Raw genomic sequence first — 26,980 nt, 5'->3', positions numbered from 1 at the left:
CCCCTGGGGTTAAGGAATGGTTGAAGATACTTGCTGTAGTGTCTAGTAGTGAGTCAATAATAAGCTTCATCGTTTGGAGAGTGATGCCATCGTGCTCAGTAGATAGTGATCTGAAGCGCATATGGCTTCTTCGACCCTATTCCGAGTAACATGCTTTATCCAGAACTTTTCGTAGTTGCGATCGTTTACCCCTACGAAGTAATCAAAGAGTCTGTCTTTCATTCGTGGTTCAGTTGTCGTTGTAAGTAATGAGAAGTTTCGGTTCCCGGAGGAGGTTCCACATCTACATCTACATCCATACTCCGCAAGCCACCTGACGGTGTGTGGCGGAGGGTACCTTGAGTCCTCCTTCGGGCATCGGTGTGTGTGTTTGTCCTTAGGATAATTTAGATTAAATAGTATGTAAGCTTAGGGACTGATGGCCTTAGCAGTTAAGTCCCATAAGATTTTACACACATTTGAACATTTGAGAAGTTCCGGTTCAGTTCTTCGGCTGGGAAAATGGGATTAGCTGGAGCATTCACTTTTACTGTACCAAGACTAAGCAGGTTTTTCCGCTGGACAATGGTCTAAGTGTGCTGGCAATTCTATTGGCATGCCTGAGTATAGCATTTCTGACAACTTGACTGATCCTGTGGGGGTTCTGCTTGTGAGCAGATTGATTTAAAGGGATAGGGGTTATTTTGTATGCCTGATGTGGAGCGTCGCTGATACCCATGAGCTGTTTTAGTCTTTCAGTTGCCCAAGATGCTGGTTTCCTTCTTACTTTTCCGGTCTTTAGGGGAGCATATTTGTCATGTGTTTGAGTAAATTTGTTAGTAAGTCTACCAAGTTTTTCGTTTATGAACAGAGTACATGTCGTGTTCCAAACTGTTCCTTGCGTCTCTGTTGTAAGTTCAGATAAACTAATGTGTTTGAAGTCTCGGTTTTGGTTTCTTTATGGGAAATTCTAGTGAGTACGCCATAGACATTATGTCATGGCTAGCATGCCAAGTGCAGATATTTGACAGTACTCTGTTTGGGGATTTAGTTGCAGGTCTATCTTTGAGAGTGTGACTAATGGCAGTGCGATAGGAAGATGCGAGGTGAAATAGAGATACGTTTGGAGAAGAGAGCACCCGCTGAAGTTCCACGCTAGAAGGAGATCGTACAGAAAATTTATGTTGGTATAACCAACTACAATTATATGTTCGTATGTCGACTAGAGACTTGCGAGAAATGTTTTGAAGCAGGCAACCTCATCTATTTTAGCATGTTTTTGGAGGGCACATATTAGGCACTTAAAGAATTTGATCTCCATGAACATACATTCCAGACGTTTATCTTCATTTTTGATGGATATGTGTGGCACATTAGGTGGTTAATGAAAACATATGAACGCCCCTACTCCACTCTCTCCTCTGTTGCATCAGCGTGTCTTATGGAGACGTAGGTTAACCGAAGTTTTGGTAAAATTTGGTTTTGTCCAGCACTCGGACGGAAGTATCACATTGAAGTATGGGCCTTGAAATATATGGCGGAACTCGTCGAGATTGTTACTTCTATTAACTTTTTTTAAAAAATTTAACTAAGTAAATAAAATATATAAAATCTTCTACCCAATAAAGAAACTCACTTAAAGTCGTGAATAGAACAAAACTGTATAGACGTATTTCTCAAATTTTACAATATAGAGTATCTCCTGGAACTAATACCTCGTATCCATATGTAGGCCCACTGTGTGGTGCTTAGCTGCTAGCGTACATGCTGGAGGCTTTCTCCTTTCTAACAAATGGCTCTAAGCACTATGGGACTTAACTTCTGAGGTCATCCGTCCCCTAGAACTTCGAACTACTTAAACCTAACTAACCTAAGGACATCACACACATCCATGCCCAAGGCAGAATTCGAACCTGCGACCGTAGCGGTCGCGCGGTTCCGGACTGAAGCACCTAGAACTGCTCTGTCACTCCGGCCGGCTCTCCTTTCTAACAGTGCATATAAATTTGTGACATAATTATGTGGTGGATACAATAGTAACCTCGAAGAGTGCAGAACAGTCCACAAGCCGCCAAAAATTATTACTTTTTCAGTCATCTGCAGTTTTCATGTTATTGGTTACACAAACCAAAGGGAAAGAATTCTCTTCTTCTAATTCCATACGCCGTATACTCGTAGTTGAAGGCGTAAAATGGCAGTACTGTTGGCTGGATCGGGAGTCAACTTCCGTTAATAAAACACCAACAACCATTATTTTGGTTTTATTTGTTAGGCAACCAGTTTCGGCATTACATTATGCCATCTTCAGTCCTGCATGTAATGAGTAACCCTCGGGTTCGAAACCAGTGCAGCACTGTCAACTGGTATCGTGAAGATTTTTTTTCCCACCGACATGTGCGCTCCTTGGACTGGTTGTGTCTTCTGTACAAATGACTGAAATTGCTGGAACCGAACGTTGAGAAAATTAGGAATAAACATGCAGAGCCAATTTTCTCACTACTATATGCTATGCTCGCGTCTTTCAATGGCTGAAAACGCTCTGTAGCATCTAATGTATGCATCACGTAACAACCAGAAACTCACGAACTTTAGAACTACGTAAGCAAAATTTTTTCTTCCTGTTGACTGGAATCCAATTCATAAGGCAACGGTTACTATCGTTCGTCCATAACATTTTAGTCCATTATAAACAAATTTAAGAACGGTGTACATGTATTTCTGTTTTATAGATGTACGCTTATGAGCGATACAGTTTGCTGTTTTTATAATTATCACTCCCTCTGCTGGAAATTGGCTAACTGTTTGAGTATTGTTACAGAAACACTTAAACTATTTGAATTTTATCCCACTCATACAGTTACAACTGGTGGAGACTTCAATCTACCCTCGATTTGTTGGCGAGAATACATGTTCAAAGCCAGTGGTAGACAGAAAATATCTTAGGAAGTTGTACTAAATGCTTTCTCTGCGAATTACTTTGAACAAGTTCATGAGTCCACACGAATTGTTAATTGTTGCGGAAACACATTTGACCTCTCAGCCACAAATAATCGTGATCTAATAGAGGGCGTCATGACAGTTACAGGAATTAGTGAGCACAAGGTCATTGTAGCGAGGCTCAAAACCATATCAACCAAAACCACTAAAAATAAACACAAAATATATCTATTTAAAACAGGGGATAAAAATCCGCTTGATTTCTTCCTAAGAAAGAGTCTCCATTCCTTCTAAGCTAATTATGCAAGTGTAGAACCAGATATGGCTCAAATTCAAAGATACAGTATCGCCAGCAATCGATAGATTCATACCGCATAAGTTAATAAGAGACGGGACTGATCCACCATGGTACACAAAACACGTCAGAACACTGTTGCAGAAGCAACGAAACAAGCATGCCAAATTCAGAAGAACACAAAATCCCCGAGATTGCCTAAGTTTCACGGAAGCTCGAAATTTAGTGCGGACGTCAATGCGAGATGCTTTTAATAGTTTCCACAATGAAACATTGTCTCAAAATATGGTAGAAAACCCAAAGTGATTCTGGTCATATGTAAAGTAATCCAGTGGCAAAAAACAGTCAGTACAGACACTGCAAGATAGCGATTGAAATGTTACAGATGATGGTGCCACTAAAGCGGAGTTACTGAATACAGATTTCCGTAATTTCTTCACGAAATAAGACGAAATAAATATTTCAGATTTTGGAACCAGAATAGCTGTTAGCGTGAGTGACATAAAAGTAAATATCTTAGGAGTTGCGAAACAACTCAAATCACTTAAGAAAGGCAGGTCTTCCGGTCCATATGGTATACCAGTCACGTTACTTTCAGAGTATTCAGAAACAATAGCGCGTTTCTTAGCAATCATATACAACCACTCACCTGACGAAAAGTCTGTTCCTAAACACTGGAATGTAGCACAGGTCACACCAATATTCTAGAAAGGAAATAGGAGTAACCCATTGAATTACAGACCCATATCACTGACCTCAATTTGCAGTAGGATTTTGGAGCATATACTGTACTCGAAGATTATGAATCACCTTGAAGACAATGACTTATTGATACATAACCAACACGGATTCAAGAAATATCGTTCTTGTGCAACACAGCTAGCTCTTTATTCCTATGAAGTAATGAGAGCTGTCGACAAGGAATCTCAGATCGATTCCATATTCCTAGATTTACAGAAGGCATTTGGTACCGTTCCTCACAAGCGACTACTAATCAAACTGCGCGCATATGGAGTACCGTCTCAGTTGTGTGACTGGATACGTGATTTCCTCTCAGAGAGGTCACAGTTCGTAGTGATAGACGGTAGATCATACAATAGAACTGAAGTGATATCTTGCATTCCGCAAGGTAGTGTCATAGGCCCTGTGCTGTTCCTGATTTACGTAAATGATGTAGCTGATAATCTGAGCAGCCCCCTTAGATTGTTTGCAGATGACGCTGTAATTTACCGTCTAGTAAAATCCTCAGACGATCAATTCCAAATACAAAATGATCTTGAGAGAATTTCTGTATGGTGCGAAAAGTGGCAATTGGCACTAAACAGAGAAAAGTGCGAGGTCATCCACATGGGTACTAAAAGAAATCCGATAAATTTTGGGTATACGATAAATCGCACAAATCTAAGAGCTGTCATTTCGACTAAGTACCTAGGAATTACAATTACGAGCAATTGAAAAGACCACATAGATCATATTGTAGGGAAGGCGAAACAAAGACTGCGTTTTGTTGGCAGAACACTTAGAAGATGCGACAAACCCACTAAAGATACAGCCTACATTACACTTGTCCGTCCTCTGCTGGAATATTGCTGCGTGGTGTGGGATCCTTACCAGGTGGGATTGACACGGAGGACATCGAAAAAGTGCAAGGAAGGGCGGCTTATTTCGTGTTATCGCGGAATAGGGGTGAGAGTGTCACTGATATTATACGCGAGTTGGGGTGGCAGTCACTGAAACAAAGGCGGTTTTCTTTGCGGCGAGATCTATTTACGAAATCTCAATCACCAACTTTCTCTTCCGAATGTGAAAAATTTTGTTGACACCTAACTACGTAGAGAGAAATGATCATCATAATAAAGTAAGAGAAATCAGATCTCGAACGGAAAGATTTAGGTGTTTCTTCTTCCCACGTGCCATTCGAGAGTGGAATGGTAGAGAAGTACTAGGAAAATGGTTCGATGAACCCTCTGCCAGGCACTTAAGTGTAAATTTTAGAGTAAATATGTAGATGTAAATTGCTGTTCTTGAATCTACTTGCTACTGGCGTTATATAAAATCTGTTTTGGTGTACTGCGCCTGTTCTGCTAAAGAATCTATTTCAACGTCTGTTACAAATATTTGAAAGGTCAAAACTAATGACGGAAGTATTTACAGATTTGTTGAAGTAATATTATACAGTTAATTGCGTCTGTATTTTAATTTCTTATGTAAGTGTCTAACAGCAAACGAAAAGCGTAAGTCGATGGTAGCAAAGATATCCTTGCACTCGCGGAGGATTAGCCAGCATTATTATACCTCCATGCTCGCACTTATTTAAACAGATGCTAGTGAAGTCGTTTAACCAGTTACCGCAGATTTGCACGTGTTTATTCTTTATGAAGTTGACAGCTTATTGTTTGATGACGATGCTCGATAAACGTAATCTCTGCTTCAAACAAAAGCTATGTGTTGATTTAGTGCTTAGTTATGTTTCTTTAAACTTTTTCTAAAAATTTTAGCAAGAAGAAAACTTTTGTAATTGGTCTGTCATGAAGTCAATACGTAAGAAGTGCAGCTCACTACTCCGGAGAACCGCCGATGGCATAAGGAGCATTGGTATGTTTATTTCAGTGGCATTTTACCCATTCGCCTTTTTGCTGCTTTACAAAAATATTTCCTGTATGCTGGAGAGCGCACGATGATAATACGCACGGAATTATTAAAAACCGTTTCTCAAAGAGATACTACGATAAGAATTGTATGAATGTGGCAGCCCTCTGGAGAAATATAATTTTGTCTGAGGCATCATAACTTGTCATGTTTAAGTAGTTAGCGCATAATTGTGCGTGTATATTCTTCATGGGCTTGACAGCTTATTGTTTGGTGACGTTGCGTGATAAACGTGATCTTTGCATCAAACAAAAGCTATTTGGGGACTTAGTGGTTGTTTACATCTCTTTAAGCTTTCCTTACACATTTAGTAAGATTAGTATTTTGCTTCGTGGTCTACATTTTCTGTACGTTGGAGAAAGCGTAATGTTTGTAGGCACAGAATTATTATGAAATTTAACTGCGAGAGACATTACGACAAGAAAAGTAGAAATGTGACGATCATCTGAAGAAACTGCTACGCTGTGTCGCAATTTAATTTAGGACGTTGTTCCGTACACTGACAAGCGTAGAAAAATCTATATGGCTCGAACATATTAGAATAAATATGCTTGAATTTTAAAAATTGTGTGTCCATCCATAGCACGCCAGATTCCACAAACAAATATTTCTTTTCCGTTTCCAGCTTCAGTCAGCACGGTATGCAGAGGCGTCTCATTTCTCGAAGTGTGACGTGTTTCTGAATTTTCTAAACACAAACTGCTACAGTATTTCAACTAAAATGTGGAGTAATTTAAATGATTAGATGTCTTTTTCTGCATGGCACTCACGTGGGTGTCATTTCTCTCCGGCATCGTTAGCATTACAGGGAATAGAGGTTTCACTGGAAATATAAAGTGGTAGTTTGTGGGATATGTATTAATTCTTTCGTAACAGGATGGTAGGATAATTTATGCCGGATAGACCGACGTATTCTTTGATAATCTGTAAGCGACGGCAAAATGTGTGCAGAATATCTCATAGGAATTAATGTTACAGTTAAAAATCTGTTTGTTAAAATGTTTCGTATTTCAGCTTGGAAGACACAAAGTCTTAGTTTCGTTAAGCCTAACATAGCTGCCATACACTTCAGTGACGAACAAGAAAATTGCGTCAACTGCTGATGAGATACAATGGTAACTTCGATTTATTTTGTAATATAGCGTCTTCAAAAGTACCTCTATCATTATTTTACTGAATTTGCGTACGTCGTAGCATAAAGAATATTTTGTTTTGTTTAGTTACGTTTTCTTTAGACTAACCTCACAAATGCGTTGTATACGGGTGCACTTCCACTTAGCAGAATATCACATCCAGAAATAATGCAAATATGACAGTAAGTTTGATACTGAATATAATGAATGACGGGATTAATCATGATCAGAAAAAGACGCAATCCATGTGATGTGACTCAAATTTAAAGATCCCCACTCGAGTCTCTCCAATTTCGATTAAATTGTTACACCTTGTATGTAGAGATTCGCATGAAGCTATACTGGTTTATAGTTTGATAAGTAGTATGGTGAGTCCACTAGCGATGCTCTTGGAAAGGCTATTTTTTTCATATCGCGACAGTTATGGGTAAGTCACCGAGTTTCTTTTTCTGTGGCTGATACTTTGTAGGGAAATCGCATACTGAAACTTTGGAATCTGTTCAAATTTTCAGGTACAACAGTTTAGTTGCTGGACACGTGCACAGTGTGCAGCAGGTATCACGGTTTGCTGTCGAGATAGTTCATAAATCTTGTGACAGATCTGGAGCATGTTTTTTAGCTAGTGGCTTATGACAGAAAGACTATCTCAAGCTGATTTCTTCCTCATTCGCAACCTCCTAGCAAGTTGTAGGGCTAGGCAATTGGCATCTTCATTACTCAAATAATTATTTATGTACTGAAGATTATAATCCATTCAAAACTGAATAATCATCAGTTCGTGTGATATTCTAAAGGATAGATCTCAAAAGAGTCCTCTACATCTACATCTATATCTACATCCATACTCCGCAAGCCACCTGACGGTGTGTGGCGGAGGGTACCTTGAGTACCTCTGTCTTTTCTCCCTTCTATTCCAGTCTCGTATTGTTCGTGGAAAGAAGGATTGTCGGTATGCCTCTGTGTGGGCTCTAATCTCTCTGATTTTATCCTCATGGTCTCTTCGCGAGATATACGTAGGAGGGAGCAATATACTGCTTGACTCTTCGGTGAAGGTATGTTCTCGAAGCTTTAACAAAAGCCCATACCGAGCTACTGAGCGTCTCTCCTGCAGAGTCTTCCACTGGAGTCTATGTATCATCTCCGTAACGCTTTCGCGATTACTAAATGATCCTGTAACGAAGCGCGCTGCTCTCCGTTGGATCTTCTCTATCTCTTCTATCAACCCTATCTGGTACGGAACCCACACTGCTGAGCAGTATTCAAGCAGTGGGCGGACCAGCGTACTGTAACCTACTTCCTTTGTTTTCGGATTGCATTTTCTTAGGATTTATCCAATGAATCTCAGTCTTGCATCTGCTTTGCCGACGATCAACTTTATATGATCATTCCATTTTAAATCACTCCTAATGCGTACTACCAGATAATTTATGGAATTAACCGCTTCCAGTTGCTGACCTGCTATTTTGTAGCTAAATGATAAAGGATCTATCTTTCTATGTGTTCGCAGCACATTACGCTTGTCTACATTGAGATTCAATTGCCATTCCCTGCACCATGCGTCAATTCGCTGCAGATCCTCCTGCATTTCAGTACAATTTTCCATTGTTACAACCTCTCGATACACCACAGCATCATCTGCAAAAAGCCTCAGTGAACTTCCGATGTCATCCACCAGGTCATTTATGTATATTGTGAATAGCAACGGTCCTATGACACTCCCCTGCGGCACACCTGAAATCACTCTTACGCCGGAAGACTTCTTTCCATTGAGAATGACATGCTGCGTTCTGTTATCTAGGAACTCCTCAATCCAATCACACAATTGGTCTGATAGTCCATATGCTCTTACTTTGTTCATTAAACGACTGTGGGGAACTGTATCGAACGCCTTGCGGAAGTCAAGAAACACGGCATCTACCTGTGAACCCGTGTCTATGGCCGTCTGAGTCTCGTGGACGAATAGCGCGATCTGGGTTTCACATGACCGTCTTTTTCGAAACCCATGCTGATTCCTACAGAGTAGATTTCTAGTCTCCAGAATAGTCATTATACTCTAACATAATACGTGTTCCAAAATTCTACAACTGATCGACGTTAGAGATATAGGTCTATAGTTCTGCACATCTGTTCGACGTCCCTTCTTGAAAACTTGGATGACCTGTGCCCTTTTCCAATCCTTTGGAACGCTACGCTCTTCTAGAGACCTACGGTACACCGCTGCAAGAAGGGGGGCAAGTTCCTTCGCGTACTCTGTGTAAAATCGAACTGGTATCCCATCAGGTCCAGAGGCCTTTCCTCTTTTGAGCGATTTTAATTGTTTCTCTATCCCTCTGTCGTCTATTTCGATATCTACCATTTTGTCATCTGTGCGACAATCTAGAGAAGGAACTACAGTGCAGTCTTCCTCTGTGAAACAACTTTGGAAAGAGACATTTAGTATTTCGGCCTTTAGTCTGTCATCCTCTGTTTCAGTACCATTTTGGTCACAGAGTGTCTGGACATTTTGTTTTGATCCACCTACCGCTTTGACATAAGACCAAAATTTCTTAGGATTTTCTGCCAAGTCAGTACATAGAACTTTACTTTCGAATTCATTGAACGCCTCTCGCATAGCCCTCCTCACACTACATTTCGCTTCGCGTAATTTTTGTTTGTATGCAAGGCTTTGGCTATGTTTATGTTTGCTGTGAAGTTCCCTTTGCTTCCGCAGCAGTTTTCTAACTCGGTTGTTGTACCACGGTGGCTCTTTTCCATCTCTTACGATCTTGCTTGGCACATACTCATCTAACACCTATTGTACGATGGTTTTGAACTTTGTCCACTGATCCTCAATACTATCTGTATTTGAGAGAAAACTTTTGTGTTGAGCCGTCAGGTACTCTGAAATCTGCTTTTTGTCACTTTTGCTAAACAGTAAAATCTTCCTACCCTTTTGAATATTTCTATTTACGGCTTAAATCATCGATCCCGTAACAGCTTCATGATCGCTGATTCCCTTTTCTGCGTTAACTGTTTCAAATAGTTCGGGTCTGTTTGTCACCAGAAGGTCTAATATGTTATCGCCACGAGTCGGTTCTCTGTTTAACTGCTCAAGGTAGTTTTCAGATAAAGCACTTAAAAAAATTTCACTGGATTCTTTGTCCCTGCCACCCGTTATGAACGTTTGAGTCTCCCAGTCTATATCCGGCAAATCAAAATCTCCAACCACAACTATAACATGGTGGGGAAATCTACTCGAAATATTTTCCAAATTATCCTTCAGGTGCTCAGCCACAACAGCTGCTGAGCCAGGGGGCCAATAGAGACATCCAATTACCATGTCTGAGCCTGCATTAACTGTGACCACCCAAATCATTTCACATTTCGGATCTCCGTCAATTTCCTTCGATACTATTGCACTTCTTATCACTATAAACACGCTTCCCCCTTCAATGTCCAGCCTGTCTCTGCGGTATACATTCCAATCTGAGTTTAGGATTTCATTACTGTTTACGTCTGGTTTCAGCCAACTTGCTGTCCCTAGTACTATATGGGCGTTGTGACCGTTTATTAATGAGAGCAGTTCTAGGCCCTTTCTATAGACGCTCCTGCAGTTTACTATTAGCACATTAATATTGTTATTCCCTGTTGCATTTTGCCTACTCCTACCTTGCCGAGTCTCAGGAGGCGTCTTGTCGGGCCTAGGGAGGGAATTCTCTAACCTAAAAAACCCCCATGTGCACTCCACACGTACTCCGCTACCCTTGTAGCCGCTTCCGGCGTGTAGTGCACGCCTGACCTATTCAGGGGGACCCTACATTTCTCCACCCGATAGCAGAGGTCGAGAAATTTGCACCCCAGATCTCCGCAGAATCGTCTGAGCCTCTGGTTTAAGCCTTCCACTCGGCTCCAAACCAGAGGACCGCGATCGGTTCTGGGAACGATACTAAGAATAGTTAGCTCTGATTCCACCCCGCGAGCGAGGCTTTCCGCCTTCACCAATTCCGCCAACCGCCTGTACGAACTGAGGATGACCTCTGAACCCAGACGGCAGGAGTCATTGGTGCCGACATGAGCAACAATTTGCAGTCGGGTGCACCCAGTGCTCTCTATCGCCGCCGGTAGGGCCTCCTCCACATCTCGGATGAGACCCCCCGGCAAGCAGACAGAGTGAACACTGGCCTTCTTCCCCGACCTTTCCGCTATTTCCCTAAGGGGCTCCATCACCCGCCTAACGTTGGAGCTCCCAATAACTAATAAACCCCTCCCCCCGTGTACCAGCTCGGACCTTGCTGAAGGAGCAGCCCCATGTCCACTCACAGGCAGAGCGGGCGATGCCACACGGCCAGCCTCCACATTGACCCTCCGCCTCGTGCGTCTCGTGCGCCGCGAACGCCGCTGAACCCGCCACTCCCCTTGGGGAGAGGGTGGCCCAACCGCGCCCGGTACCCGCGAAGATGTCTCGACAGCAGGGACAGTGGGTGAAGCATGTAACACCTGGGGTGTACCTTGCGACGCACCAGACTCCCCACTGCCGCTACACTCCGAGGCAGCAGCCTGAAGACGGCTGACCGCGGCCATCAACACGCTCAGCTGTTCGCGAACAGTGGCCAGCTCCTCCTGCGTCCGTACACAGCAGTCACACATCCTATCCATCCTAAGAAATCAGTTTACTAAAGAGAGTTAATCAACTTTTAACTAGACTGCTAATTCACTAAAGGCGGCTGTTTATTGACTAAACTGTGGTAGCTAGCCACTTCTTGTAGAAAACAATGAAAATAGCACTACCTGTCTCTGGACTGTATTGAAAACAAACACTAGCACTACTGGCACTATGGTTGACTAAAGGGACTCTCTCTGACTGTATTCAAGACAAACACGAAATCTATGGAACATTATTAATACCACCCGACAATTAAAGCTTCCTAAAAACAAAAACACACGAAGGGGGAAGTGATAAGTAAGAAAAATACAGTTCATACTTAAATTAAGGTAGTTCGCTGCACAGCAGACGTGAAGCAGACGGCGGTTAGGACGACACTGACACTACTGGCACTATGGCTGACTAAAGGGACTCTCTCTGACTGTATTCAAAACAAACACGAAATCTATGGAATACTATTAATAGCACCCGACATTTACAGCTTCCTAAAAGCAAAAACACACGGAAGAAGAAGTGACAAGTAAGAAAAATACAGTTAATACTTAAATTAAGGTAGCTCGCTGCACAGCAGACGTGAAGCAGACGGCGGTTAGGATTAGATTTTCTCTTTACATAATTGAATAGAGCTTATTTTGTTTGATAATGAAATGTATGTTTCATTTTGAGACAAACCAGTTAAAAGACAAAGAAGTTAAAAAAAAAGCTTTGGCTGATATAGTGAGCGAAGAATTACGTGGTTTTCTTTTATGTATAACTGAAAATCCTGTAAAATCTCTTAAAGCTGATATTAATTGTCGTTGTTTTTCTTAAAACAGAAATTAATTTGCCCACTCTTTGAGCTGATATTCTGTTGTTTCTGCGCTATTTTGGAATTGACAATACTTCTCACGCGCAGTTTTTCAGGTGAAAAAACCCAGAGTTCAACAGTTAAAGGAAAAGTCAAGTGGGAGCTATAATGAAACTATACCTTGACGTTCAAGGCCTTATTTCTATGCATTGTAGGATTATTTTTGCAAATAATCCTGTATATCACTTAATAGCGTTTAAACTTTTTTTCAGACACACTATACTCCAGCATCACTGCTTTTGTAATCCAGCTTCAAGGTGACAAAGCCAAAGTCCGCAATTTTTTGACTGTTTTAACAATTTTTCTTCCAGTTTCTTAATCAGTAGCCTATGATCTACTCGTTCAGTTCATGCCTTACATGAACCAGGTGTCTGAAAACCTTTTGGAACAAGACTCCCAGCAGCAGCAATGTTATGTGCTATTCCTTTTTGAGTCTCACTTCTTTCACTTCTAGCATCCCTCAATGACGCCAGTTGAAATGTCAGAGGAAAGCTCTGAATACCAGTTAGGCTTGTGTTGAGTGATTGAGATGGATTTAATTTTTCTGCTTCATCTTCTGATTGTAACAATGCTGTCTACTGCAATAACACTTTTTTTTGCTGGAAATTATTTTCCATATGTTGAGTGCAATTTCTGACCAGATTTAACACTGCTCTTTATCATAGCTTTCAACTGATCATATGTTTCCAAAGAAACAATTCAGAACTTTTTGTTCTCTGACTGGTTCTTCAGAGCAAAATGATTACAACAAAATTTCTGTACAAATCTCTTATCAAAAAACAATGCGCTGTGATGAAAACGTATTTGGGTATCTTAGCGAGACAAATTCACTTTTTAAATAAAGTACGAGTAATTGTTACTGCTGTGCCGAAAATTCTTTTACTCTCTTGAAACCTTTTTGAGATGCAAATTTTGTCAGGTGACATACAAAATAACCTGAAACCTAAATAACTGATGCTACACCGCTCTGAAATGATGCCTTGAACATCGATAAAGTTACAGTTTGATATAAACTTCCACTTGATTTTGTTTTTTAGTAGTTAAACGTAAAACCATTGGATATTTTCACCTGAAAAATAGTGGCGTATTGATAGATGGTGAAAAGTGTTGTAACGAATTCCTAAACAGTACAGAAACAACACAAATGAACAGTTAAACATTTCTACATCTCTAAGGCAGAGGAAATTCATTTTTATTTGAAGAAAAACAATCAATAACAGCTTTAAAACGTTGTACATAATTTTCAAATATACATATTAGAAAAGTCTGTATGTCCTCCGCCCATATTAGGAGTCAAAGCTTGTTTTTGACCTTTTTTTTGTTTTCCAGCGTATTTATCTCAGAATGAAACGAATTTTTCCTGATCGAACTAAACAAGTTATTTCTAATAGTGCAAAGAAAAATCAGATTTGTGAGGAGCCTTTTGAGATCTACCCTTTTGATAATAACACGAAATTAATGATTACATTTTTTAATCGACTTTAATCTCGGATACCTAAATAATTGTCTGATAAATGAGGATGCAAGTTGCACAATCTGATTATAAGCTAGTAGGCTGCGAATGAGGAAGAAATCAGCATCAGAAAGTCAATCTATCGTAAGATATTAGCTGCGAAAACATGATCCCAATTTGTCACAAGTTTTATAGGCTACTTCTGCAGTAAACTGTGACAGATCCGCTACAAACGGATCTCATGTTTTATTTTAAGAAAATCAAAAGATTTAATGATACCTGTAACTGATTTTTACATCTTTTCAGATTATGAGTATTCAAAAAGTCCAAACATTCTTCGCGCATAGTAGCTGTCAACCCATGTTTATGAACTTACTTATTTAGTTTCAGCTGGTCTTTTCGAAAATGAAACAAACTTTTCCTGATCAAAAATAATAATCTCCTTTCAATAGCCTAAATAATACTAAATTAGAAAGGGCACTTTCCAGTTATATTCTTTTTAAAGTCGGACAAAAGTGATGATTACATTTTTAAACAGATTTCAGTCTGGGGTATCTCAGTAATTACTCGAGTAATCAAGATGCACAGGCTTATAGCATGGTGCGAATGAGGGAAATAACGGCTTCAGAATGTCATTCTGTCGCAAGATATTAGCTCCGAAAACTTGATCCAAATTAGACACGTTATGAGCTACTTGGTCAGCTAATTGTGACACATGCACTGTAAACTGAGGGAATGTTAACCAACTGGGTTATTTTCCGTAACAAATTGAACAGATTCATCAACTTTCAGCATGGAGGTCACCGTAGATCATGAGCCACAGTAAAGCAGACTTGGCGATGTATTCATATCTTCCGCAATATAAAAAAAGGCCTTTAGAAATGTGTGGCATGTCGCTCCTCCATATTATTTACTAAGCTATGATTTGGTTGGGCTTAATGTAAGGCATATAGATACATCCTGTAAGAATTTCATCAAAATTAGAAGCGGATGAATGGAGACTCTTACACCATTATGCATGAAATGACTTAATATATTTTTGCGTTTATCATCGAATGAATTGTACTGACAGATATCTTCGTATGTTATTTGTATTCCATTTTACTTTTAGTTCATTTTTTTCAGTCTCTCATTATATTTAATAAACTAAATGTGCGGGCAGTATCAAAGATAAGCCATGTTTTACATGAAATGTATTCGCAGTAGCGAATACGGAAAACCATCAGCTGTATAGACTTTAAATCTTGAACCGGAAATATGACGACACTTAAAATGTGAAACTCTAACGTCTAAAGCACACATTTTTCCAAACATAATTTTGTTGGCATTGCAACGTATAACCTCAACAGGTAAACCCAGTCACATAATCAACAAATATGTATCACACAACATTAATAGCTGCTCAAGTACTCTTACAGTATGTGCTGCAGTATTTTTTCAAGCAAGCTACAAGACACCATACTTAATTTTATGGAAAAACACCAAGAGATTTTTGTAATTTTTTACACGTAATGATGATGTGGTGGATGACATCATTCGTGTGCTTAAGGGCCCTTTTAACGATAGTGAATGTTGTGTTTGTAGATTTTATTGGATTTGTAGGGGGCGTTATAATTTGTGACTGTGCTGTCACAATCGTTGTCGTGATGTAGTTCCTGCTAAATAGGTGTCTGTACTCATACCAGTTTTTCGCTTTCTGTACAATGCTTTTCAGCTGAGCTGTATGGATCAAGTGGATAGAAAAGAATTTGTGACAGCAGCCGTTGGCTCTTATTAGAGATGTAGAGAACAATCGATAGGCATCGTAAACAAAATGGTGGCTATACACCATTTCGTTAAGGATACTTCGAAAGACAAAAAGCAGATACAGCTCTGATTACGAGAATTGTTACGTTTGGAAAGAAATAGTTCTAATTACAACTATTATGACCAGTCAGATATAAGTAAGAGAAACATTCCTTGGAAATAAAACGAGTCTACTAACGCAAAACAAGTTTACAGCGGTTATGGGCGTCAGCACACAGTACTAAAGAAAAAAACGTTGTCGGAAATAAATCGGAGTACGTGTCGGAACAAACTTTTTAGGTCAAAGTTCAAGTGGAGACCGCTACACGTCGTTCAGAATGCATATACTTGACAGTAAGAAATCAGATAGTTATCACAAGAAGAACTTTAACACTTTACGATAAGAAAAAGAATCAATATCGTAAAAAAAGCACTGTAGCTTTATTGGGAACCATGATAAACAGTATAAATTAAAATACGCATATACAGGGTGGTCAGAGACAGTCTGAAAAATTTGTAAGATTGTTGTAGGATAGGTTGTAGCAACAAATAGTTGTTTCGAAAATTATCGAACGTTGCACCTGCCCGCATCTCGTGGTCGTGCGGTAGCGTTCTCGCTTCCCACGCCCGGGTTCCCGGGTTCGATCCCCGGCGGGGTCAGGGATTTTCTCTGCCTCGTGATGGCTGGGTGTTGTGTGCTGTCCTTAGGTTAGTTAGGTTTAAGTAGTTCTAAGTTCTAGGGGACTGGTGACCATAGATGTTAAGTCCCATAGTGCTCAGAGCCACGTTGCACCTTTACCAAGTTAGTACTGAAGTTAGCCAATCAGGGCGTTACGTGTGCAGGTTCAAGTGGCCCGTCAGATACGGTATCGAAAACGTGTTCTTCGTTTAGTTTCCTAAAGTAAACGATGTTAGGGATTCGACTATCATCACAGCAAAATAGCACATTACGTTCGATGCAACATAAAAAGCAGAATAACACAGAAAATTGAGCAGACCTGGCCGCAGTGTGAGAATGAAATAACTGAAAATGTACGTTTGAAGTACAGCATTGTATGGTAATGAATCACGGACAGGTGGAAAACAGGAACAGCAGAGAATGGAAGCATTTGAGATGAGGTTCTACAGATGACTGTTGACTGTTAGGTAGACAGGCAAGATATGGAATCAGGATATTCTCCGCATAATCGGCGAAGAGGGGAACGTACGAAAACAGTGACAAGAAGAAGGGACAGGATGATAGGACATGTGTTAAGGCATAAGGGTATAACTGTCATAGTACTGGATGGAGCCGTGCAGGGTAAAAACTGCAGAGGGAGACACAGGCGAAACAAGTAATTGAGGATGTAGGGAGCAAGTGCTACCCTGCTTGGAAGACGTTGGCACAAAAGAGGAAATTGTGGCGTGCTGCATCGGGTCTGTCAGAAGACTGATATCTCAACTAGAAATATGGAAATTTGGGTTAGTACACGTCCAGATCGCGGTTTTCCCGTTGGATTCAATACTTATTACTTATAAGTGAAGACATTAAATTGTGGATGTTGCACATATACTGTAGGACATCCACAGTTTAGTGCTTTCCGTTTATAACTGTGAAGTTGTTCTACCAGGCTGCGATGAAAATTTCAGTGAACATATATATTTATTATTATGAGTTTGTACGATTCAAAAAATGTTTTCTATTTTCGTGCCTTGGGATACAGTAATGTCATGGTTGCCTTTTTAAAATAAATTTTGTCTTGCATTTAGGACTTGCGGTTAACTCGACAAAGTTGACGGATTGCAACCTGATTTACCAAGTAGTTTCACTATGCAGACACAGTTACTTCGCATGTTAATTTCAGTACAGTACAGCTCAATTTTGCACACAACATAAAATGGAAACAGAGACGATGTAAATTATTTCGTTGGAAGCTAAAATTTTTGAAAAATCCACAGAGGTTAATACACTTCCTAACAAAAAAAGTGAAATCCCCAGAAGACACAGGAGTGTGAAAATGGCCCGACTGCCACGGAACGTCAGGGCAGGCGTAATCGTCAGGATTCCAGTCGGCCACCACGAGAGAGGATTGCCGTTTTGTGCATGAAGCACATCATAAACCCTTCATATCCACGCCTGCCATCCCAGAGCAGTGAAGGACTCCCAGCAACATTCTGTGCCATTCACACCATTGGTGGGAGACTAGCAGCGGCCAGACTGGGGGAACTACGGTCCCGTATGTACATTGTTGTTGTTGTGGTCTTCAGTCCTGAGACTGGTTTGATGCAGCTCTCCATGCTACTCTATCCTGTGCAAGCTTTTTCATCTCCCAGTACCTACTGCAACCTACATCCTTCTGAATCTGCTTAGTGTATTCATCTCTTGGTCTCCCTCTACGATTTTTACCCTCCATGCTGCCCTCCAATACTAAATTGGTGATCCCTTGATGCCTCAGAACATGTCCTACCAACCGATCCCTTCTTCTGGTCAAGTTGTGCCACAAACTTCTCTTCTCCCCAATCCTATTCAATACTTCCTCATTAGTTATGTGATCTACCCATCTAATCTTCAGCATTCTTCTGTAGCACCACATTTCGAAAGCTTCTATTCTCTTCTTGTCCAAACTATTTATCGTCCATGTTTCACTTCCATACATGGCTACACTCCATACAAATACTTTCAGAAATGACTTCCTGACATTTAAATCAATACTGGATGTTAACAAATTTCTCTTCTTCAGAAACGCTTTCCTTGCCATTGCCAGCCTACATTTTATATCCTCTCTACTTCGACCATCATCAGTTATTTTGCTCCCCAAATAGCAAAACTCCTTTACTACTTTAAGTGCCTCATTTCCTAATCTAATTCCTTCAGCATCACCTGACTTAATTAGACTACATTCCATTATCCTTGTTTTGCTTTTGTTGATGTTCATCTTATATCCTCCTTTCAAGACACTGTCCATTCCATTCAACTGCTCTTCCAAGTCCTTTGCTGTCTCTGACAGAATTACAATGTCATCGGCGAACCTCAAAGTTTTTACTTCTTCTCCATGAATTTTAATACCTACTCCGAATTTTTCTTTTGTTTCCTTTACTGCTTGCTCAATATACAGATTGAACAACATCGGGGAGAGGCTACAACCCTGTCTTACTCCCTTCCCAACCACTGCTTCCCTTTCATGTCCCTCGACTCTTATAACTGCCATCTGGTTTCTGTACAAATTGTAAATAGCCTTTCGTTCCCTGTATTTTACCCCTGCCACCTTTAGAATTTGAAAGAGAATATTCCAGTCAATATTGTCAAAAGCTTTCTCTAAGTCTACAAATGCTAGAAACGTAGGTTTGCCTTTCCTTAATCTTTCTTCTAAGATAAGTCGTAAGGTCAGTATTGCCTCACGTGTTCCAGTGTTTCTACGGAATCCAAACTGATCTTCCCCGAGGTTGGCTTCTACTAGTTTTTCCATTCGTCTGTAAAGAATTCGTGTTAGTATTTTGCAGCTGTGACTTATTAAGCTGATAGTTCGGTAATTTTCACATCTGTTAACACCTGCTTTCTTTGGGATTGGAATTATTATATTCTTCTTGAAGTCTGAGGGTATTTCGCCTGTTTCATACATCTTGCGCACCAGATGGTAGAGTTTTGTCAGGACTGGCTCTCCCACGGCCGTCAGTAGTTCCAATGGAATATTGTCTACTCCGGGGGCCTTGTTTCGACTCAGGTCTTTCAGTGCTCTGTCAAACTCTTCACGCAGTATCATACCTCCCATTTCATCTTCATCTACATCCTCTTCCATTTCCATAATATTGTCCTCAAGTACATCGCCCTTGTATAGACCCTCTATATACTCCTTCCACCTTTCTGCTTTCCCTTCTTTGCTTAGAACTGGGTTTCCATCTGAGCTCTTGATATTCATACAAGTCGTTCTCTTATCTCCAAAGGTCTCTTTAATTTTCCTGTAGGCGGTATCTATCTTACCCCTAGTGAGATAGGCCTCTACATCCTTACATTTGTCCTCTAGCCATCCCTGCTTAGCCATTTTGCACTTCCTGTCGATGTACATAGGTGCTGTTAACACCACAACACAAAGGGCTGAGTTTTAAATGGTTCCGTGACTAGGAATCAAATACTGCTGATGAATGGCGTCACACTGTGTTCAGGGATGAATCGCAATTCCGTACTACCCTGATGGACCATTGTTCGTGAGTATGTCGACGACCTGGGGAGGTGTCTCATTGTTGCAGTGTTTTGGAGAGGGGCATCGGTGTTACTCCAGGCGTCACTGTGTAGGGAGCCATTGGGAATGAGGTCAGGCCATGGCTGGTAGTGACTGAGGGATGTATTACGGGACCATGGCATATTATAGACATTGTCCGTCCTTATGTGTAGCCTCTCATGCGAAAATAGCGTGATGGCATTTTCCAACAGGATAATAGTGGTCCGCACCCTGCATGCGTGCCTATGAACTGAATGCGTGAAGCTGCGGTACTCCCAGCGCCACCAACATTCCCAGATCTGAGCTCGACAGGATACAAGGCGGATCATCTCGTGCTTCAGTTCTATCCAAGTACCAGTATACGGGATATCAAAGACTATTTACAACAACTGTGAGCCTTTTGTCTCAGGAGAGAATATAACTGTTTCAGGACATATTTCCCAAATGACTCAGTCCATGCATCCAGGGCAGAATGGATCCAATTTCATACTGAGAAGTGGGATAATACTGCAAGTACTTTGTAAATTTCACTCGATTTTGTAGTAACTGAAGTAAGAGCACCTATCCTCCCATCCCGTGAAATTTGGCTCCTTTTCCATATCCGCTACTGAGTGCTTCACTTTTTTGTCAGGCAGTGTACACATTACACAATTCATTTCATTCATTTAGGGTTGTGCAAATACAGAACAAGCCACGTCACATAGCGTCGTCACCTAATATACACAGTAAATATACTTTATAGCCGCTATAAATAGTGAATCAGGGCTAAGCAGCAATTCGAAACCGATCCTAATATTATGTACTGTGAGGAGACAAGGGTGGAAATTCAACATCAGGAATTGGAAAAAGTAGGAGCATTTGACTCCAGTCTTTATAGAGATTCACAGTTATTGCGGCTGGAACAGACAGACTTACACATTGCAGTAATCTAGATCGCACTGTATGATGCTTCAGAAGTAATCGAAGCCACAGTCTGCAATGTAGGAGGCATTTGCATCAGCACTGGCATGGTGTGTGCTTAATCTAGCGAAACCAAAATTGAAACAGCGCAGTGGAGCCTCATATCGGAAGAATGGTGTCGAGTATAAGCGCCTATTTTTGTGAGTGTAATTTTGACATCTTTCCATGTGTTTTTCACTTTTGTTGAAATATATTAGTTTTGTTAAACTTTAGTTCTTCGGTATTATTTACCTGTAATAGTTGTTTTGTTTTATTCATGTATTCCTAATTTTTCATTAGCACAACACAATTACGTTTGTCTGCTATTGTAGCTATTGTCCCGCTTTACTGAAGTTCTTTTTTATATTGTTAATTGTTAGTGCTTCTTTGTTATCGCTCCTTTTGTTTCTGTGGATTTCCTTGTTTTGATGAAGTCATCTTATTTTTTTTTGTCCTGTCAATTTTCGAACTAGTCCTGCATTTAAGTATATGTCATGGTTTCGGTTTTCTTATTTTTGCGCTACAAAATATTCAGTCTCTATTATGATCTATTGATGCCTGCATTTGTTAACTCACACTTTTTAATGCTGTATTTTAGCGCTTATGCTAACAAATTTTTTTCTGCGTCGGTTAGCTGTTTGTCTCTGGGATTCATGACTTTTGGGTAAAATGTGTGTATCAAAATGTGCTGCCTGTGTGAGTGTGTGCGGTATGTTCTCCTGCAGTTGTTTTACTTGGGAGTATATTTAATTTCCTCTTTTTTGCTTCCGCTGTTCTTTTGATGTTCCCTTAGCTGTCTGTCCTACAAACAGTACAGTTTCTTGTTTAGTTCAAGTTGTTTTGCATACTGTTGCTTAATTCAATTATTGAAACAAGATCTCTGTGCTGTTAACTTTGATTTCGGCTCTTCTAGAGAATCTCTTGAGAGAACCTGTGTTCGAAGATGACTGCGTGACCAATATGCTATTACCGACCTACATCTCGCGTAGACATCATGACTTTTAGATCAGAGAGATAAGGGCGTGTACAGTGGTATATAACAGTCATTTTCCTTCGTTCAGCAAGCAGATTGAGTATGAAACAAAACGATACCACTAGCATGATGTTACCTCCGACATTCATAGTGCCGTGGCCGGCAGAATGTTCACGTTGATGTAAATGAACGAAATAGTAGAGACATAACGATGTCATAATGCAAATAAGAAGTGCAAAAGGTTTACAGGCAGAAAGTAGCATGCTTAATTCTACTAAATCATAAGAAAGAATATTCCCACGAGTAACTACAGGCACACTACAAAAACCAATGTAAACCGCGTAATCACGAAGTAGAAATTGGAATTCCGGCAACTATGTATGGTAACTAAGTTCATAGGAGAGATGACATTTCTACGCAGGCAACTAGCTCCATGGTCTCCACTGGCGACCATAGCATCGATCACTGTTTAACAAACAACATTTCGAGACTTTGCGGCTACAGTTTGTCAGCGTATACATTCACGTGTGTCCTAGTGACAGGTATCGGCGCCTGTAAGTTCGAGGTTCAGTCAGTAGCGTCGTTGGATGACGTTTCCGGACGTGTTTGCCTATCTCTATTTGTTCCTCAAGACGCCCACACCAACCTTTAGAAGCTTGTCACAACGTTTCTAGGCCACCTTTACGGAAAGAAAAGCAGAAGGTTCACGAAATTAGACAACAGAAAATAACTTACAGCTCAAAACAAACTGCTCTTCGTTTTCAAAGTCTTTCTGCCTACTGCCGTGTCCCGGTACCATCCACTCTTCCGAAGACGTTGGCACATTCTGTCTGCACCAACGATCCTACATCACATCACTTGACATCATGCACAAATGAGACGCTACGTATGTAGCAAGTGCCAAAGGCATCACTTAGCACCACAGATATCTATACTACCACGAGTGACATTCTTACAAGAGAATAATGTCAATAACCAAAGCGAGCAAAGATATTAAGTTAAAGATATCACTACACCGGTGTATCAGGAAACTACAAGACATATACCAATCAGTGGCTGGGCTGTATCTCCAAGTTTGTACTCGTAATACATACCTCGGCGTATCTGAAGAGCGCACCACTAGGGGGCAGGTGTGTAAGAACATGCAAACGAATCATTCAGTTAATTTACACTACTGGCCATTAAAATTGCTACGCCAAGAAGAAATGCAGATGATAAACGGGTATTCATTGGACAAATATATTATACTAGAACTGACATGTGATTACATTTTCACGCATTTTGGGTGCATAGATCCTGAGAAATCAGTACCCAGAACAACCACCTCTGGCTTTGATACGCCAGGGCATTGAGTCGAACAGAGCTTGGATGGCGTGTACAGGTACAGCTGCCTATGCAAGTTCAACACGATACCACAGTTCATCAATAGTAGTGACTGGCGTATTGTGACGAGCCAGTTGCTCGGCCACCATTGACCAGACGTTTTCAATTGGTGAGAGATGTGGAGAATGTGCTGGCCAGGGCAGCAGTCAACATTTTCTGTATCCAGAAAGGCCCGTACAGAACCTGCAACATGCGGTCGTGCATTATCCTGCTGAAATGTAGGGTTTCGCACGGATCCTAGAGCCACGGTCGTAACACATCTGAAGTGGAACGTCCACTGTTCAAAATGCCGTCAGTGCGAACAAGAGGTGACCGAGACGTGTAACCAATGACACCCCATACCATCACGCCGGGTGATAAGCCAGTATGGCGAAGACGAATACACGCTTCCAATGTGCATTCACCGCGATGTCGCCAAACACGGATGTGACCATCATGATGCTGTAAACAGAACCTGAATTCATCCGAGCAAATGACGTTTTGCCATTCGTGCACCCAGGTTCCTCGTTGAGTACACCATCGCAGGCGCTCCTGCCTGTGATGCAGCATCAAGGGTAACTGCAGCCATGGTCTCCGAGTTGATAGTCCATGCTGCTGCAAACGTCGTCGAACTGTTCGTGCAGATGGTTGTTGTCTTTCAAATGTCCCCATCTGTTGACTCAGGGATCGAGACGTGGCTGCACGATCCGTTACAACCATGCGGATAAGATGCATGTCATCTCGACTGCTAGTGATACGAGGCCGTTGGGATACAGCATGATGTTCCGTATTACCCTCCTCAACCCACCGATTCCATATTCTGTAAACACTCATTGGATCTGGACCAACGCGAGCAACAATGCCGCGATACGACAAACGGCAATCGCGATAGGCTGCAATCCGACCTTTATCAAAGTCGGAAACGTGATGGTACGCATTTCTCCTCCTTACACGAGACATCACAACAACGTTTCACCAGGCAACGCCGATCAACTGCTGTTTGTGTATGAGAAATCGGTTGGAAACTTTCCTCATGTCAGCACGTTGTAGGTGTCGCCACCGGCGCCAACCTTGTGTGAAAGCTAAGAGAAGCATTGTCTTCCTGTCGGTTAAATTTCGCGTCTGTAGCACGTCATCTTCGTGGTGTAGCAATTTTAATGGCCAGTAGTGTTGTTCGTGACGGCAGATGGGGAACCCGATGAACAGGTTACATCTTCCCTGGTAGCAATCTATTCTATTCCATCAATGTTGGTGTCTGGTACGTCTCAAAATGTGTCCATATTGAGCACCGGTAATGAAGCGATGCTCTATCAACTGCCATGTGTCTATTTTCGTATGTGTTTAGTTTCTACATAGTTGTCTTACTTAGTACTTAAGAATAAACGTGTAGAGACTGTGGCACAGATAGGAAGAAAAGACAGCGATTGATGTAAGTTTTATGTAGTCTACAAAGACGTGGATGTTGACTGACAGACTTATTTTCACTACGTGAATTGAGTATGTGCCTTATGCATGGACACCGTTCAAGGTAGCTGTACGTTAGTAAAATTACGCCCACTACATAATAAACTGAAATGTGATAAATTTAGGAATAGACATGCCGACGGTTCGCACGGCTACAGTAGATGTGACAACTGTGTTGCCGCGCAGTGCGGCCGGGTGGGACGCCAGACACTTCCACCGATGCGAGCTGCAGCGATGTCGGCGACAGCAGCGGCACTCCGGAGAAGCTGGCGCCGGGCCTGCGCTGCGCGGGCGACGCGTCGGCACATCCCAGTGGCGGCGGCGGCAGCGGCGGCGATGACGACGTGCGGCGGAGGCGGCGGCAGCGGCGGAAGAAGGCGCGCACGCAGCGACAGATACGCTCGTACGCGCGCTACGTGCGCTCGCTCATGCGCACCATACACCCCAGGAGGCGTATTTCCAAGGCCGCCATCGACGTCATGGACTCCTTCCTGTCCGACATGCAGGCACGTCTCTCGCTGTTAAAACACCAGTACCTGTAGAGCGGTCATCGAACTGCGCCTCGCGGGCCTAATCAAAAATTCGTACGGCCCGAAGTTCTAAGCCATATTTTATGACAAAACGCATCGGCAGCTAACAGCCCATTCCAAAAACGTCAAATAACGTTATGAGATTCCTAAAAGCGTAGTTTTCCTGTTTGGTTACGAACAAAAATACTTACACACAAAGTAATGTGTTAAGACATACTTAATTTTAATTGCGTTTGGTAAATTTGGCCGTGGGCTAGTAAAACTGGTCGCCTACCTGAGGGGCAGAGGGGTGAGCAGCACTACCCCTGAGGGATTAGAAGATGTGAGAGGGGGATGCTTTAGTGTTTGTTTTCTAGTGCTGAAAACTCATGGACGTGCGCAACTCTTACCGATGAGTTTTTGTGGTATAAATTTTGACGTATAAGTAATTCGGATTCGTGAATGCACATTACAGAGATGGTCGTCTCCATAGGCGGCATAACCCGTTCAGTTTACAATTTTCACTTTAGCTGGACATGCTGCCAACTATTGGCGTGCATTGCTATTGGTTGTTTCGGATGACGGTTCGTGTACATTATGTTAACACTTTCTTGTACTTACAAGCAGTCGAAATGGAGAATAATAAGATAAAACAGTTGTTTTACAATCGAATAATTCAGCTATGAGTGCGTTTAGGAGACAATGGTGTTGTTTTACGATCTAATGAGTGAAACAAACGCGTAACACATTTTCTGCTAACACATTCTTCGACAGAGAATCATGTAAATTAAAAAAAAGAAACTTGTGTTTTTGTATGTAATAATTGGGCGTGCAGAATATGAAAATACTTTCGCTGTTACTATATTATTCTTTAGGAAATGATACAGAAATTTTGGTGTAGGATGTAGTAACTGACAGAGAGGTGCCTACTGAGGGCATCGCCTTTTGAAATCGTGCAGACGGTGATGTATGTTAGGGTCCTAGGTATAACATTCTGGATCGATTCACCCCAGTGGGTCTTCGTTCGGAAGAAATGGACGTAAAACAATAATTTTCGCAACTTCGCGCGAGAATCGATACTAATAAAAGGAAAAAAAAACACGTACTGCCAGCTGAAGTAATGCAGTGGACAATACGTATGCTTACTGTGCAAGAGTTTGTGCGTTCCAGACACACAATTTACAAAACAATTGAGAACGTCGAATTCTCTACATCAGCAGCAGACAAGAAGAAGAATACACTGAAGAATACCGCTGCTACTGCACTTGTCGATGGACCATGTATTTTCTGTGGATGTAGACTTAATTTTAGCATTGTGTCTGGAACGACGACAGTTTGTGAATATGTAGACTTAATTTTAGGATTGACATTAACGATTCCTTTACGCATGGTAATGGTTGGCTTACTGTAGCCATCGTACGAGGTGGTAGTGGAGTTCCGTCTGTTGGTGCCCTTGAAAGTTTTGTAGACAGAGACATCATTGCGTACCGTACCTACGATATTGGAGAACTTGCTAATAAAGACTTTTTATTTTCAGATCTTTCTGGAAATGACTTCGATCACTATATTATTAAATCTGCCTGTGAAAACTACATTTTTGACAGCATTACAGAGTCAGAAGAAACAGATTACTCAACTTTTGTTTTGTAATCAGTACATCAGGGTTTTCAAACGTTTAAATATTACGATGGATAAAAAAATAATTAAAATCCCATCAGAAGGGTTCCAAATGAAAAAACAAAGACAGGAAAAAAAATTTGTCTTAATGAAAAAACTTAATACAATGTTTTCAACAACATATAATCCATGTGTAAGGG

The 26,980-nt window shown here is 41.2% G+C and overlaps 2 protein-coding genes across 2 annotated transcripts in view; one reads left to right on the top strand and one right to left on the bottom strand.

Moving 5' to 3' along the window:
• Positions 1-6,654, bottom strand: part of LOC124730936 (glutamic acid-rich protein-like) — a 92,984-nt gene extending 86,330 nt beyond the window's left edge. Inside the window, exon 1 of the mRNA XM_047248506.1 lies at positions 6,631-6,654. Coding sequence (XP_047104462.1) covers positions 6,631-6,654 — 24 coding nt within the window. The remainder of the gene's footprint in view (positions 1-6,630) is intronic.
• A 515-nt stretch (positions 6,655-7,169) lies between these two features.
• Positions 7,170-26,980, top strand: part of LOC124730770 (histone H2B-like) — a 31,740-nt gene continuing 11,929 nt past the window's right edge. Inside the window, exons 1-2 of the mRNA XM_047248503.1 lie at positions 7,170-7,175; positions 25,020-25,186. Coding sequence (XP_047104459.1) covers positions 7,170-7,175; positions 25,020-25,186 — 173 coding nt within the window. The remainder of the gene's footprint in view (positions 7,176-25,019; positions 25,187-26,980) is intronic.

The sequence above is a fragment of the Schistocerca piceifrons genome, chromosome 1 (genome assembly GCF_021461385.2).
Source record: "Schistocerca piceifrons isolate TAMUIC-IGC-003096 chromosome 1, iqSchPice1.1, whole genome shotgun sequence".
In the NCBI taxonomy this organism is placed as follows: domain Eukaryota; kingdom Metazoa; phylum Arthropoda; class Insecta; order Orthoptera; family Acrididae; genus Schistocerca; species Schistocerca piceifrons.
The sequence above is the reverse complement of the archived record's forward strand: the minus strand, read 5'-3'. Positions and strand labels throughout refer to the sequence as shown.